Here is a 15,265-nt window from a genome sequence, read left to right on the forward strand (position 1 = left end):
ATTTCAAGGACCTTATGCTGGGATCACAGTCATTTCAGAGGCTGTGTGTTTTGCTCTAGCTAAAGTAAATGTGACAAGCCCTTGATCTGATTTTTCTAAAGTAGAGTGGGTTGATTTTGTTCCCTCTCTGAGCGCTCAGGCTGCCACATCTGCATTGCATGTTTCCTTCAAGTTTGTTTTCACCACTTGGCTGACATGATAGAAACTCAAATGTCACAAGACAGCCACTCTGTGTTATTTTAACAATTACTGAGGTGTCATCTTTGAAAAAATCCTCTTATTGAAAACAAGAACCTTCCCTTTGATGTTAATTTTGATATGCTGTGCTTTATTAGAGGGGAAAAAAAAATCTTGCTGCAGGAACCGCAAGCAGTTTCACAGGGAAGTTGCCCTGACTTTGACTCTGCTTGAATAATGTAGAAACCCATCTTATTTTCCAGACTGAGACTTCCTGGACTTAAGGGCCAACCTTTTCAGTCCCTGTTCATGTGCTGGAGCTGGCAGATATCTGATCATATCTAGTGCTTGATGAAGAGGGACTTAGCAAGCAAGCCTTTGTGTTTTACATCATTTTAGTATCTGATCGAGGCTTAGGTTGTTGTCTCATCTTCTGTGTTGTGAAATGTCAGCAGGAGGAGTGAGGTTGTGTATCCATCCAGGGCATTGACCCCAAAGCAGCCACCTGTCAGTGGGCAAGCAAGCAGCTTTTTCAGACCCTTGGCATGAGCCACCGCCAGAGAGCAGCGGGTTTGGCTTTTTGTTCCCCCACCTGCAGCCTGTGTGCATCCTTGCATGCTGCTGATGGCAGTCTGGGTCTTGTGACTGTCACAGATTATTGGAAATAAAGCTGAAAAAAATAGTGGCACCTTTTACAGTTCCTTGACTAGAATGGCCTGGCTAGGAACTGAAATAATTTCTGGCATAACCTGTTTCGGGATGAGCAACAAATAGGATTATCTTAATTAAAGTAATGCCCTGGGGCTCCCTGTGCTCATCATTGCCTTAGATCTGTCTCCATCTCTGTTCTAGACACATTTTGTAACAATATGATTTAATTTCAAGATCAGCAAAGAGTGACACTCAGCACAATTCCTCATATGGGTGGGGTTAGAATGATGCAATGGTGCTTTTTTCTGGCTGAATTTCCACAGGGAAAGGGTACGAAAATAAAGGAGTCCATGAAAGGATGACATTGTTTTGCAGAGTTAAGGTATGTCAAACCAGCAAAGAGGTGCTAAACTGCGTTATTCAGGGTTCAGCACAGGGAGGCTCATGTCTGTCTCCTCTTCACTGCTGATTTGAACCCAAGTTTAAACACCAGCCTGACTTTGCTTGGGAAGGTTAGGAAATGGCTGGTGCCTTGTAAGAATCTACACAGTTCAGGCAGCACAGTTTTGCTGATTAAAAAAGGCTGTGGTGTGTGTGCTGCAACAGCAGGATAATTTATTCATCATAGCCCTGAAATGGATTTCAGCCAGAAGCATCAGTCATAGGAGGAGGATATGACCTCTGCATGATTTGCAAGCTGCATCTTGCTGCTGGCCATGTGGGATGGGACCTTTAGAGAGGGATGTCTTTGGTCATAGATGTCTGGCTTTTAGGCAAAGCCTGCCTTTGTGCAGGGGGGTAGCTTTGCCTCTGCTAAGGTCATGGGAGTGCAGAGCACTTAATCCAGTGCATGCTAGCAAAGCGGTTTAGGATGAATCGGGGATCTGTATGAACTGACACAACCCCCAAGAGTGAACTGTCTGCTAATGCCAGGGACACCAGCAGACATTTGTCGTGCCAAGGCTGGCTGAAGTCAGATCTCTTGCCTCAAATGCCATGGGAGGGAAGGGGGATTCTGTCTGGGAGTTGCAGGGTGGCTTTGCCTTCTTTTTTTTTTTTTCCCATTTTGGAAAGGCAGGTAGCATTTTCCTCTCCTCCAAAGGTAGCCTGGGCAATAACTGTAAATGCCTGCCCATGGCTCACCAGCTTCAGGATTTAACTTTGCCCCTGCTTTGATGGTATCCCATCAGGAATAGCTGCATAGGCTCCAGCTGCAGGCACAACAGCTGAGTTGGGATCAGTCATTAAGTCAATGGAAAGAAAGCCATGCATGCTGATGTCCAGTCTCCCAAGCATTCTGCAAGGCCACATCATCGGTCAGCAGGTTTTGTGGTACTCAAAGGAAATCTTCCACTCCAGGTGAGGATTTGCACAGCTCAGTTCTTCTGGCGCGTCACTGGTAGAGGATGTGAAGAAGTCCTTTCTCTTTGGGAGGATTACTCTTTGAGTCCTAAAGGAATTGAGGAAGGTGATATCCCTTTCAAGCCCTTGTATATATCCAGCATATGTCTCCAGCACTTTAAGATGTTGGAGATATTACCATGGATACCCAAAATTTGGGCATTGCTCCTGCAGTCTTTTCCTGGTGATCCATGCACATGACTGAGAAGTTAACAGTGAGAGACTCCAAAGTGTGAAGGTGAACTGCAATGTGTATATTCTGCTTCAAAAACCAACCCACCTCTCCCAAATCTTTTTTAATTTCACTGTCTTTACTACTTCAAAAAGATGTTCTGTCTTTAAAGGCAGTGACTCCATCCCTCGTATTCAAGACCTGGAACAATTGGTTGGGTACTTCTCAGAGGAGATTGCTGGTGCAGGAGAATGGAGCTCAAGTCTGTACTTCTATAGTCTTCCCCATCCCATCTACCTCAGAGAAAATATGTGGGCAGGGGAGAGATAGGGATGGGGTGATGATGGCCTCTGTGCCATGAGCTTTGTATTTTAAAGCCTGGAGAGGGAGGATGATCCTGTGGCAAAACCTGGAGCAAGTTTTAGACACTGTGGTCTCAGTCCTTGGCTGACACTGCCTTTCTACAGTGTCTCAAACCATTGCTTTGACCACCAGCACCTCCTTTTGTGAAGAAGAATGGTGTTTGTTCTTCTTGCCTGTGCATTGGTCTGTCAGCCTGCATGGGACATGATCCAGATGCTCTCTTCCCATCTGTAAGGGCTGAGTGGTTTAAAAGAGAGTGACCTTGAGGGTTGTTTTTGACTGTCATGTGGTACAGGAGTTATCATCATGTGCTGCCTTACCTCCGTCTTTTCATCCCATCATAAATACGGCTTGTATGGTAACGTCCCTGTTTTCCTTCAAGTTTCATGATGAAGAAAAGTTGCTCATTTTTTTCTGGGTGACTCACAGCTCTGAGGTTTTATCACTTGCATGTCTGGAGGTGGTGGGAGGAGGAAAGCCCGTGGGTAAATAAAAGGAAGGCATTTCATTTCAGTTCCATCTCAGCATGTTGTGTACCTTCCCTGTTCCTTTAGCACTTGTGTAAAGAAAATCATTAGAGACATTACTATATGCCACTGAGGGTTGCACTCATTAAAGTACAACAATACCAGCTCTGAAAATTCAAAACAAAATTATTTCCTTCCCACGAACCTGAATATCATCATATGCCTTGGCAGCTGTCAGTCAGTCTCTTGTAATCCACTGGAAATAAGTAATGTTTTCAGAATTGGTGTTCTTGTCAGAATTGGTACATATTCTGGTTTCTTGATTCCGCCTCAGCTTTTGCTTCATAAAGGCATGAGTGCTTGCAGGAGCCAGGCTTTTGTGTGAACCTACTACTTGGGGATGTGGCTCATCTAATCCTGTTGCTTTGTGTCTCTTGATGCATTGCACTTCTTTCATCCTGATTTAATGACTCTTGGGAAATGGGGATGAATCTGCCCCACATGGTATGAAGATTTGCTGTCCTTAGAAGCACCTCCTTCCATGAGCCTTTGGGTGTGCAGATGGTGAATTAGTGATGTCCCACTTGAAATGCAGCATGCAGTTGAAGAGGATGGTGGCTTTCCATGGGCATGTCTTGCTGGCGAGATTGCTTTTGGAGGGCAGCTTTTATTTGGTGCATACAGAGGGAAGGGCAGGATCTGGTAAAGGATTTCTGCAGGATTTCACCCTGGCTATGTGCTGGACCTTCACAGCTGGTGCAAAGCAATGCTTGGGGCAGAGCAAGCATTTGGGGAGTTCTGAGGATGGCATTTTAAATGTTGAATATCCATTACACTTTTCAGGATCAGGGTATGTTGCAGACACTTCCTCTGTCAGCAGAAGTACTGAAACGTTTATTGTAATGGAGTAGAAAAGCATTCTCATAAACATCTGGTTCTCCTGGTCCTACAGACTACAGAGTTATTTTACATACTTTTTTTGACTGGGATAGTGTTAGTTCTTTGCTGTGCCCTAGCCTCTCTGCTTGAAGCCCACCTCTTGTCTTACCTCCTGGTCTTGTAAGTCTTTGGGACAAGGACCACCATTCCTGGTTTTGCCCTCAGTAGATGCAATGCTGCATGCAATGCTGCCATGAAGACAGTAAGGAAATAATGAGTGTCAGTTTGTGTTCATGGAGGCCGTGAGCCAGCACAGTGCCATGGTTAAGGTCTTAATGTCCTTGTGAGAGGCTGACCTTCAAAAGTCAGGTTGGAAATAAAAGAGCTGGTGGTGCAAGGTGGGTCTGAAAGGCAAGAGAAGCAGGTGTTCAGCTGGGTGGGGCAATGGGAATGTGGCAAGCCTGCATCCAGAAAACCTTCTGCTGGGATCTTGTGCTTCCCTGGGGATTGCAGTTCTTCTCTTGCCATCACTGTTCATTGCATGAAGCAGAACACCCTATGGAAAAAGAAGAGGGATTTTGAAGGTGGTTGGATGCATTTGTACCAGGCAGTGACAGTAGCTCCAGTTGATTGCCTGATCAGGCACTGCCCTTCTCAGCTCCAAGCTCATTCTCATGACAGGAAATCTGGCACCTCTGACCCCTCCCAAGGAATTGCCTGGTTCTGAGAGAACACCATAAGGCAACATAAATACCCTCCATGACTGGAGCTTGGGCATGTGCCACAGGTCCTTCAGTGTACCCAAGATTCCTCAGGAATCCAGAGGAGTGCTACTGTGGGTTTTGTAGTGCAGCTGCAAGGCATTTCACAGGTGGGATGAATGAAAGGAAGGAAAGTTTTCAGAAAAGGATATTTTTCTTTCTTATGAAGCTTTTTCTTTTAATGGAAGTAGTCAGCAATGAAAAAAACCCCTTTTTTTTTCTTTTCTGTTTTCCATTGAAATTTAATGGGAGGTTTATTACAAGAAAAAGGGAAGAAGCATCTGTGAGATGAAGTGAACGAAGACCTCTCTCCTATGAAGACAGGTTGAGTTGTTCAGCCTGAAGAAGAGAAAGCTCTGAGGATACCTCATTGTGGTCTTCCAGTACTTAAAGGGGGCTTGTAAAAACAAGGGAGAATGACTTTTTACACAGGCAGATAGTGATAGGACAAGAGGCTACAGTTTTAAACTAAAAGAGGGCAGGTTTAGATTACATGTAAGGAAGAAATTCTTTACTGTGAGGATGGTGAGGCACTGGCACAGGTTGTCCAGAGAATCTGTGGATGCCCCATCCCTGGAAATGTTCAAGGTTCAGGCTGGATAGGATTAGGAGCAGTCTAGTATAGTGAAAAGTGTCCCTGTGCTTGGCAAGGATGTTGGAACTAGATGATCTGTAAGGTCCCTTTCAACCAAACTGTTCTATGATTCTCTGGTTCAATGATTTTGACTGAGTAGTTGTCTTTGATGGATGCAGGTACTCAGCTCATCCATCAGATCGGAGATGCCCTCTCCGTGCCAGCACAGAGAGAGCAAATGAATGCCTGGGGTGTCTGCTCAGATGGCTGATTATCTGCAGCAGCAAACCATGCAGAAAATGTGTCTGCCACCAGCAGGACCCAGCTGACCTTGCACATGTTTTCCTCTCTGCAGATGTGCCGGCGTGTGTACAAAGGGATCCCGCTTCAGGTGCGAGGCCAGGTCTGGTCACTTCTGCTGGATGTTGAGAAGATGAAGAAGGAGAATGAAGGAAAATATGAGGTATGGGCTCTACCTGGCAAAGACAGCAGTAGGAGGATGATAGGGAAGTTAGATTGGTTGATGAAGCTGGTTTGGTGAGGACTGAAAATGCAAAGGGTATCACCTCTTTGTCCATGGGTTTATATTAAGCTGGGGTCTGCTAGCATGTTAGTTGGCTGCTTTCTATAATATGCTGCTTCCATTTATTCTGCTGGAAGTTGGGAGCAAAGCTGCTGTCAGTGTTACTGCTTCTTTAGAGAAAGATGCAGGGAAGAGTGAGGGGAAGCTTTCCATAGGCAGCATGTGGAAGCCCTTGGTGGATAATTAACTTATTTTCCAAGCCTATATTACGATTTATTTTGCATCATGTACCAGGGCGAGGATCAAGGTGTTGTGGAGACAATTATTGTTCAGAGGCAGGAGGTTGAGTGCTGCTTCCAACAGGTGTTTCTAAAATTCCCTGCCTATTAAGCAGGGCAATGCTAACACTCATAGTTAGCCAAGCGTGGATGTTACTGGCGAGGTGCCGCAGGGATGGAGGCACACGCAGGGGCTGGGGGAAGGCAGGCTGGGCTCACCACAGTAAGCACAGATAAGGAGACTCTCCCAGCATGCAGATTAGAATTGTGCTCCCTCCCTCAAAGCTGTGCTATACAGGCAGGGAAGCAATCCAAACAAATGAAAGTCACAAGGAGTTATCTGTGCTCCAGAGGGGTCTGCGATGAACAGGAGCTTCAGGGCTAATAGGCTTTGCTGGATGCAAACCCTCTACAAGATCATCTTAATCTACCTCTTCTTTGGTGCTGCCTGCTGCCAGTAATTAGCTCTCCCCTAATTTCCTCCAGGAGAGGCTCAGTGCAGGTCCTGGATGAGGGGTTTTGCTTTGAAGGGACTAAGCCTCAGCCTCAGACTTGTGTCCTGAAGGAACTGGTTCCAAGGCCACCCCATTTCTCCCTGGGGTATGGCCCATGGCACAAAAGCCTGAAGGCTACCATGGGACATTCCACGCTTTTCATGTAGGTGTGATGCTCTGCCTCTCTGGGGTTTATTAGCTGCAGCCAGAGGACATGAGGGGAGCTTGAGAAAGCAGCAGGAGAAACATATTGGCCATGGGGCAGAGCAGAGGTATCCTGGCTTTTACCCACTACTTTGTACAAGGTCTTTGGGATGGGACTTACAGCTTTCTAGCCTCTGCTCTGCCACCAGCTTGCAGGACTCACAGCACTAATGAGCTCAACAGAGCATCTGTGGAGCCCCCAGGTTATTTACATTAGGGAAAAAAGGAGAATAACCCATCTTGTGTTTCTTTTTTAATGTCTGCACAAGTAGTAAAGCCTCCTGGGTCCATGGAGTTGACAAAGTCCTATGTGACCTACCTGCCATTCACGTGCAATGATTTAAAAATACCCAAAGTAAGGTAATTACTTTGGGAAATTTCTGTGTTGTTCTGGCGGGGAAAACAAGAGGGCCTTTAGCAGGAAAATTTGAACTGAAGTGACCCAGTGCACATGAATAGTCATATTCTCTCAGGTAGTCTGTCTGCTTTATAGAGGGCAGGGAGCCACAGAATACAGAGACCTCACTATTTACAGCAGGGAAATTATGTTGTTCATCAGATCTTCATTCCATCACCACTTTTATCCTCACTTGTCCTGTGTAGGCAATAATTCAAAATAGCCCCTTTACTATTGCCCCTCCATACAGCTGCTTTCAAGGTTGGTGTTAATATTCCCAAGATGCTGTGATCATCCAAAGTATTGGCTGTGCTGGACACATGTGGGTGCTAATGACCTTCTGATGTTCACCAGAGCTGATGTGGCCACCTTGGGAGGTCAACAGCAGCCTGGAGGCGCCTGGTGTCAGGCTGATAAGCATTCATAGGATGGCAGCTGCTGGAGCAGATGATACGTATCTGTGCAGATGTTCTATTTTCTGTCTCCTCTGTGAGCCAGGAGGGGTCCTGACCCTGAGCTCAAGGCAAGTTGGGCTTGGTGCTTATCTCTGCTGCCTTCAACCTGCTGTGGAATCTCAGTGTGCCTGAAGACAGTCACAAAATGTATTTTCTTCCTGCAGTTAACCCTGGAGACATTAAAGGAGGAGGGCATGATCACTGGTGGTATCTAAAAGCTGTGAGATGAGATGCTTAGCTATAGCATAGTGGTCCTTGCCTGCAGTACAGAGCTGAACAGCAGGTTGCAGATGGGACTGCAGTGAGATTTGTCCATGGAGCATCTTCATCTTGGGGCTCTTAGGGCACAATTGGATGAGGTGGTCTTAAACTTTCATTTGAATTTTCATTTTTTTGCAGTGGACTTAAATCCTTTTTCCGTGTGATGCTGCCTTAAATGATTGGCCAGCCTGGGGGGAACATGGGGATTCTTGGCTTTGAGATTAGCTTCTGTTCCAGACTCTACCAATTTCTTAAAATTTGTACCAGTCCAAGAGAATATTCCAGGACTGCTCTTCTTAACAGTGGAAACTCCTTAAACTAAAGATGACTCTCTTCTTCAGGGAAAGTAGTAGTGGAGATCACAGAGTCTGTCATAACAGTTTGGGCTTTATTATGATTGAGCTTCTGAAAAGCTGACAGTGCTGTGTACATCTGTGTATTGGTTCCTTAAGGATCAACAGAGCTCTCAACGCTTTATGACAGCTAGCCAGGCAAAGAAATCAAAATAAATGAGAGTGGAATTGAATTGTAAAGGTTTTAGATTCTGAAAACTCAGTATCTGCATTGGAAGATGGGCAAAGGCTGGGTTGGCAGCTGCTGCTGTCTTAGGAAGTGAGTGTGGGGTCATCCCCTTCTCCCTGGGCCAGCAGCACAGACAAGGGCTCAGGGGCTCACCTCCAGGCTGCAGTTCATTGTTCACTGCAGGACAGCAATGTCCCCTGCTCTGGATAGCTCTGTGCAGCTCCCAGGCTGCCACTCCTGCTGCAGGAATCCTGCCTTCTCCCTGGTGGAGAGAGGTACAGGCTGAGATGGTGTCTGATTCCTGCCTCTTCTCTGCTCCTCTCCCTTCCAGCAAATGAAAGAGCAAGCCAAGAGTTTTTCATCGGAAATCAAGCAGATAGATTTGGATGTTAACCGCACCTTCCGAAACCACATCATGTTCCGAGAGCGCTACGGAGTGAAGTGAGTCTGGAAGGCTTCTGTGGCTTATATGGGCAGTCCTGCCAGTGCATTTGTGAGGGATGAGCTGGATCAGCAGCCAGCAGTCCCCTGGCTCAGAGCAAAGCCATCTTTGCCTTCTCCTCAAACTATCACCACACAGTGTGACCCACAGGTGCTGGGGCTGCTGATTCTTTCTTCAGAGAGGTCCACCCTGGAGCAGGCTCAGCCCCAGTTCTCGAGCCAAGCAGTGCCTTGTCCCCCAAGGCTCACAGTTCCAGAAGGCTTGGTTTGGGATGGCTGGGATGATGGGGTGGGCCCATCAGGATCTGGGAGGGATGGGGTCTTCATGACACATTGGGTTGTAGAGGTTTGAAGAAGTGACTTTGTCACTGGGGTAAGTCACACCTGGCTGCCCTACCCAGTCTCCAAGGAACGAGCTTTCTGGTTCTGTGAGCCCTGCTCCTTGCAAAAGTGTTAAGTACCAGCTGGTTGGGTGTTTTCAGAATCTTTGCTCTCTGTGTGTATGTACTGGTGTGTTCATGAAGCTAGAGAGCTCATGCTCAGGTGTTTTAATGTCCTTCTTTCTCCCCAGGCAACAGGCACTCTTCCACGTCCTGTCAGCATACTCAGTTTATAACACTGTAAGTAGCAATTCCAGTTAACATGAAGAGCATTGTGCTTTATATATATTTTAATATATATATATATGTAAAGATTTAAAGAAAAGCTTTATATGTGTGTGTATTTGTGTAGACATATATATTTTCATGTGTAAATATATGTAATAAACACACACTTATTTAGCCAGTGGTAATTCCAATTTTAAGTCCTAATAGTGGGTTGTACAGAGAGCTGCAAGAATCTCTGGCAGCACAAGACTCTTTCCACAGTTGTTTCATTCCCTTGTTCATTTTGTCACCTGGTAAATGACATCTGGCAGATTTAGAGTGTCAGCAAAGAACAAGGGATTGCCCTTTGGCTTTTCAGCAACACTAGTTTTCTGGCAGTCTGTCATGTTTCTGACTTCTTGTCTTACACCAAATGGTATCCTTGTTGAAAACACTTATTTACTACAGCAAACCAGTAATTTTTAGCTGAAGGATACAGGCAGAATAAGCTGAAATTAGCAGCTGAACCTACTGTCTCCACCTCCAAGAGGGGACAGTTAGAAGATGCTCAGGGGGTTAGTTAAGGAGCCTCCCTCATGCCAGATAAATGTTTACCAGATTTATTTACTGTTTAATTACTTCAGTGCTCATATGGCTGAAAGAATGCAAAACAGCATTGGAGCCACATGCTGTTTGTCATCCCAAAGATAGATTGGCCATAAGGAAAACATTTTTTTAAATGGTGAGGCATGGAAATAATTGCTCAGAGAAGTTGTGTATGCCCTATCCTGGAAGTGTTCAAAGTCTGTTTGCATGGGGCTTTGAGCAACCTGGTCTGGTGGAAGCTATCCCTGAGGAGGGTTGGATGAGATAATCTTCAAGGGTCCTTTTCCAACCCAAACTACTCCATGAGTCAGTAACATAGTAGATGCTGTAGACATATGGCAGCTGTGAATTTGGACATAAATGGTAAAGACTTTGAAATGAGACAGACCTTGGAAGAGGAGAGGGAAATACAGGCAGCTTTAGCATTATGGTAGGCTCTGCCAGCATGGCAGCACGTGTGCCCCTCTTGACTGTTGCAGGAAGTGAGCTACTGCCAAGGGATGAGCCAGATTGCAGCCATCCTCCTGATGTACTTGAACGAAGAGGATGCGTTCTGGGCGCTGGCGCAGCTGCTCACCAACCAGCGCCACGCCATGCATGGTAAGGCTGGGCTGGGGCAGGGTGTCTGCCACAGCAAGGGAACATTGTTCAGCTTGGTCGGTAGAGCTTTGTTTCTCCTCACATATTGGTTTAATTAAAGTGGGTGAGGCTCAACTACTTGTGCAGCCTGACTGGCGAGCTGAACTTCACTCTTGGAGGTAGACAAGCTCTTATCAAAAAAACCCGAGTTTTACCCACCTGAGCTTTAGTGCTCAGTAATTAACACTTTCACAGAAGTGCTGTCCTGCCTCCAGGGTTCCTTGCCCTTAGCAATCAATTAACTCAAGGTTATGAGTTTGTAAGAAGTCTCACAGAAGTACATCCAAGAGTATCCACACTAACTGTAGATATCATTCCACTAAATGTGTGATGTATTATTTTACTTCAAACACATTAGAGATCCTTTCATCTTACTTGTGGTTAGCAGTAATCTATGCACAGAGAGTTATTTCATGGGCAGAGAGCTAAACCTTATGGCTTGCTATCTTTGGACAGTCTTAAATGTGTGTCCCACTAGATTACAGGGCACTGAACAAGCTTGTAGTGTTCAAACATCTCCAGCTTTCCTCTGAACCTTGGTAAGCACTGAGGTGTGTTTGGAGAGCTCTTGGCCAAGGCAGGCAGTGGGAGCTGGGTGAGAAGGACCAGCTGGTCTTGGTCTGAGGGTCCTGTTGCCCAGATGTGGTGAGGGGTGACCTCTGGAAAGGAGGGTGAAAGGGAGGTAGCTGGGCACCCTGTTGTTCAGCCAACTTCAACAGGCGATGCAAGAGATGAGTTTATAGAGAATCAGTCTATCCCTGTCACTGCTGCAGAGCTTCCCTGATTTTTTTTATTTCTCTTGTCTTTTCTTGTTAAGGTTTTTTCATTCCTGGGTTCCCGAAGCTGCAGAGGTTTCAAGCCCACCACGAGCAAATTTTAAACAAACTGTTCCCCAAACTGAAGAAGCACATGGTATCTCTTTACTGTCAGTCTTCCTATAATAATGCCACATTTTAATGATAAAGCAGTTCATATAGTGTTCTGCCAAACAGATTCACAGCTGAACATATTTCTAACCGTACAGGACTGCTTCAGCTGCAGAGGCAGGCATTTATTAAATGGGTTGCTCAAATCTTGCTGAGGTGAATGGTAATCATTTGCTTGCTGATCATCATTAGTGGAGGGACTGCTAAAATGTAAAGGCTTCCAGGAGAGCCAGGAAGGCTTACAGAGCCTGCAGCAGGAGGAGCAGCAGTGTGGCTGGACTGTGTGCTTGCTTGTACCAGCTGCAAGGCCCAAAGGCTGATGCTGGTCTGTCTGGAGTCTTATTTCAGTAATTATTAGCTCCAAGTGCTTTGCTGTTGTTTTAAGTCAGGAGGCACATAAGATTTGCTGGGTGTTTTGTTGCTTGGGCACATCCAGTTGCTTTTCTCTCTAGCAGATGGTACAGGCCCATTTGGTGGCTGCAGGAGCATCTGCAGGGCACACCAACTCCAGTCTTATGTCCAGGCCACTATTTTGCTGCACCTGCTTTCTCCCTTTTTTTCTTTTGCCTTGCCCCCCTTTGCATTTGGTGTAGACAGCTGGTGTTCAGTGGCCAGACTCCTAAAGTTCTCTTACGCTCCCAAGAGGCTTGGTAACCCCCATCTCCAGCAAAAGGTGTTTGTATTACCATCATCTGCAACAGCTCTTGCTTCATGCTGCAAATAGCTGTAAAAGTGAAACAGAGCCATGATAGGTTTTCACTTAATTATAGTCATGGGCAGGGGAGGGGACGGGAATAACTCAGAAAGCTGCTCATTCCTCCTGCTCCTGAAGGCTGTCCAGGCTTGCAGGTGCACAGCACCAGCCAGAAGCAAAGGCTGGAGCTGGCCATTCATCCCATGGGCTTCTTTCTCTTCCCATCCCCACTGCTTCATTGGCTTTGCAGCAGAGGTCATGTCAGCTCTGCACACATGCCAGCACTGGGCACCAGATGGAGAAATGTTAGACCAAGGTGGTGATGGTGAGGTTTCTAAGTTTTCCTTAGCCTGTCAGGCTGTCCTGCTCCTTCAGCAGTCATGCCATGTAAACCAGGTGATGCTTCCAAAGCCGCCTTGACTGTGCTCCAAGAGGCTCACATGGGAATTGCTATGGAAACAAAAAGGAGTTTCTGCAAGGAGTGAGTGGTTTGAGTTCCTGGAAGGTTTTTATAAATCCCTGGAGTAGGTATTAGGCCAGAAAAGCTTCTCCCAGAAATCCCTTTCCAATACTATGGCTGAAGTCTGGCCACATTGAGGACCAGGTTCAGTGGATGTCTTGGGCAAAGGACCAAAGCAGGGCTTCAGCACTGGTGTGTAAAGCAGGGGCTTTCTTGGGACATGGGAGATGAACCACAGCCATGTCCTGCACCCAGATCCCAGAATAAGTAAACCAACCAACTAACCTCCCCCAAAGCCTTATGAGCTGCTTGAACCTCCAGTAATCAGCCTGATGAAATGCCTGTCTCTCTTTGCTGTCTTCCCCCAGGACAAGGAGCAGATGACCACTGGGATTTACACAACCAAGTGGTTCCTGCAGTGTTTCATTGACCGGGTGAGGATGCTCTGGGGTTTTTTTGCTGCTCTCCTGTTTGCATGTGTGATTAATCTGCCTGTGTTTTTTTGTAAATATCATACTTGAAGAAGATGTTAATATTTTATAAGGCGGGATATTATGCACACTCTCATAAAGGAAAAAAATTAATAAGGGAGAAGGTAAAAAATAACTGCATGTGACTGATGAGAAGCCAATTCCTGCTCCCTCATCACAAGCAGTCGCAGGGAGATGGCTCAGCATCAGCAGTATAAACTTCAGAGTCAGGAGAGATCTTTCTCTTGCCCACTGGCACTGCTGCAAAGGCAATTAACCTCACTTTGGCTCTGGAGACAACATAGAAAGAAGAAGAGCTGGGGGCACAAACCTTGACAAATACCAATGCAGCAGCTGCAGGCAACGAAGCAGATTGGGACTGGAAAGGTGGAAGTGAAAGAAAATTACCCTGATTTGTCCAGAGCTAATTTGCTAGTTCTGAGCCAAGACACTACTTCATTTTTAGGATCAGCATTGTGCCTACTGAACTTGAATGCAATGTCCAGACTTGCTAATATTTAGGACATCTGTGTACTCCAGTCTCAATTTTCTGCTGCCCTGTCTTCTATAAAACAGTGGATGGCCCCTTCTCCTTGAGAGGGAACTCACTGCTTTTGCCACTGGAAGCTGTATAAAATGCACAATCTCTTTAACTGCAGTAGCATGTGGTACAAGCGCTACAATGGTTAGTTGCGCAAAACGCTGGAGAGTCAGTGCAGTATCCTAAATTTGAACCTAAACATCTCAGTAGGATTAATATTAATTTCTGTGTTGGTGAGGTGCCTTAGATCTTTGGTGGGAGGTATGGGCTGCTCCATCACTTTGGGCATCAGTTCAGTCCTGTTTGTCAGATTGGGTCTGGGTGCAAATGAAAACCATTTGCAGAGGTGTTTTTAGCAGGCAGAAATAAGCCTGTATATAAGAAAAACCTCTTCTTTGGACACCAGATGAATGTTTTTTTAATGCTTAGTGATGCATCATTGGGCTTTCAGACCTATCCCATAAATAGCCCTTCTGGGAAATCTGGATGGATACAGGAGTTGTTTTTTGTGCTCACAAGGCTGAAAGATGATGGTACTCTCTCCAGGGTAGGGGAATCCACATGCTAGCATGCTTGTGAGGGAAGTTTCTCTTTTTTCTGCATTCATGGATGGGTTTTAAATATTTCTCCAGCCACCCAAGTTCATTAGCTTTAAGGCAAAGCCATAGACGCTAAAAGACATTTTTGTGTTTTAGATTAATTCCTGACTTGCAGAGCCTAGCCCTGTTGTGTGATTTGGTCCAAGGTGATGCAGTGATGGCAGCAGCCTCTGTTTCATCATGCCATTTGTGATTTGTCTGTGTGTTTAAAACAGACCCCATTCACGCTGACCTTGCGGCTGTGGGATATCTACATCCTGGAAGGGGAGCGGGTGCTGACAGCCATGGCTTACACCATCCTCAAACTGCACAAAAGTAAGGTCCCACCTGACTGTATCCCCTGTGGGTCTGGTGGCACCATGCTGGGCCACCCTTGTGCTGCTGACCTGAAAAGCCTTGCTGGCCACTTCCAGCCTCTTGGTGCCTTGCACTGGCCACAAGAGGCACATTCCAGGGGAGGAAAGGAGATGCCATAAGGATTGACTTGCTTTACTCAGCACACAGAAACCACACCTGAAATGCTCCCAGCTGCTTCTTCCTATGTACTGTGCCCCACAAATTGCTTTTAGGGGCAATGCAGACAGCAGCCCATCTGTCTGCAGAACTTTATGTGGTGGCTCAACTGAAAAGTCTGTAGAGGGACAAGAAAATCCACTGACACACTTCTAAAATTATCAAAACCTGGTTGTCTTGCATAACACTTAGGCAGTGATGTTTCTACCT

At 46.0% G+C, this 15,265-nt stretch overlaps 1 protein-coding gene across 3 annotated transcripts in view; it reads left to right on the forward strand.

The window, feature by feature from the left end:
* LOC102041554 (USP6 N-terminal-like protein) overlaps positions 1-15,265 on the forward strand; it is an 86,467-nt gene that overhangs the window by 65,185 nt on the left and 6,017 nt on the right. For all 3 annotated transcript variants that reach the window (XM_031055725.1, XM_031055724.1, XM_005419571.3), the window contains 7 exons: positions 5,801-5,908; positions 8,911-9,020; positions 9,592-9,640; positions 10,693-10,813; positions 11,670-11,764; positions 13,301-13,366; positions 14,758-14,857. In XM_031055725.1, coding sequence (XP_030911585.1) covers positions 5,801-5,908; positions 8,911-9,020; positions 9,592-9,640; positions 10,693-10,813; positions 11,670-11,764; positions 13,301-13,366; positions 14,758-14,857 — 649 coding nt within the window. The remainder of the gene's footprint in view (positions 1-5,800; positions 5,909-8,910; positions 9,021-9,591; positions 9,641-10,692; positions 10,814-11,669; positions 11,765-13,300; positions 13,367-14,757; positions 14,858-15,265) is intronic.

Source organism: Geospiza fortis, unplaced genomic scaffold, assembly GCF_000277835.1.
Source record: "Geospiza fortis unplaced genomic scaffold, GeoFor_1.0 scaffold66, whole genome shotgun sequence".
NCBI lineage: Eukaryota > Metazoa > Chordata > Aves > Passeriformes > Thraupidae > Geospiza > Geospiza fortis.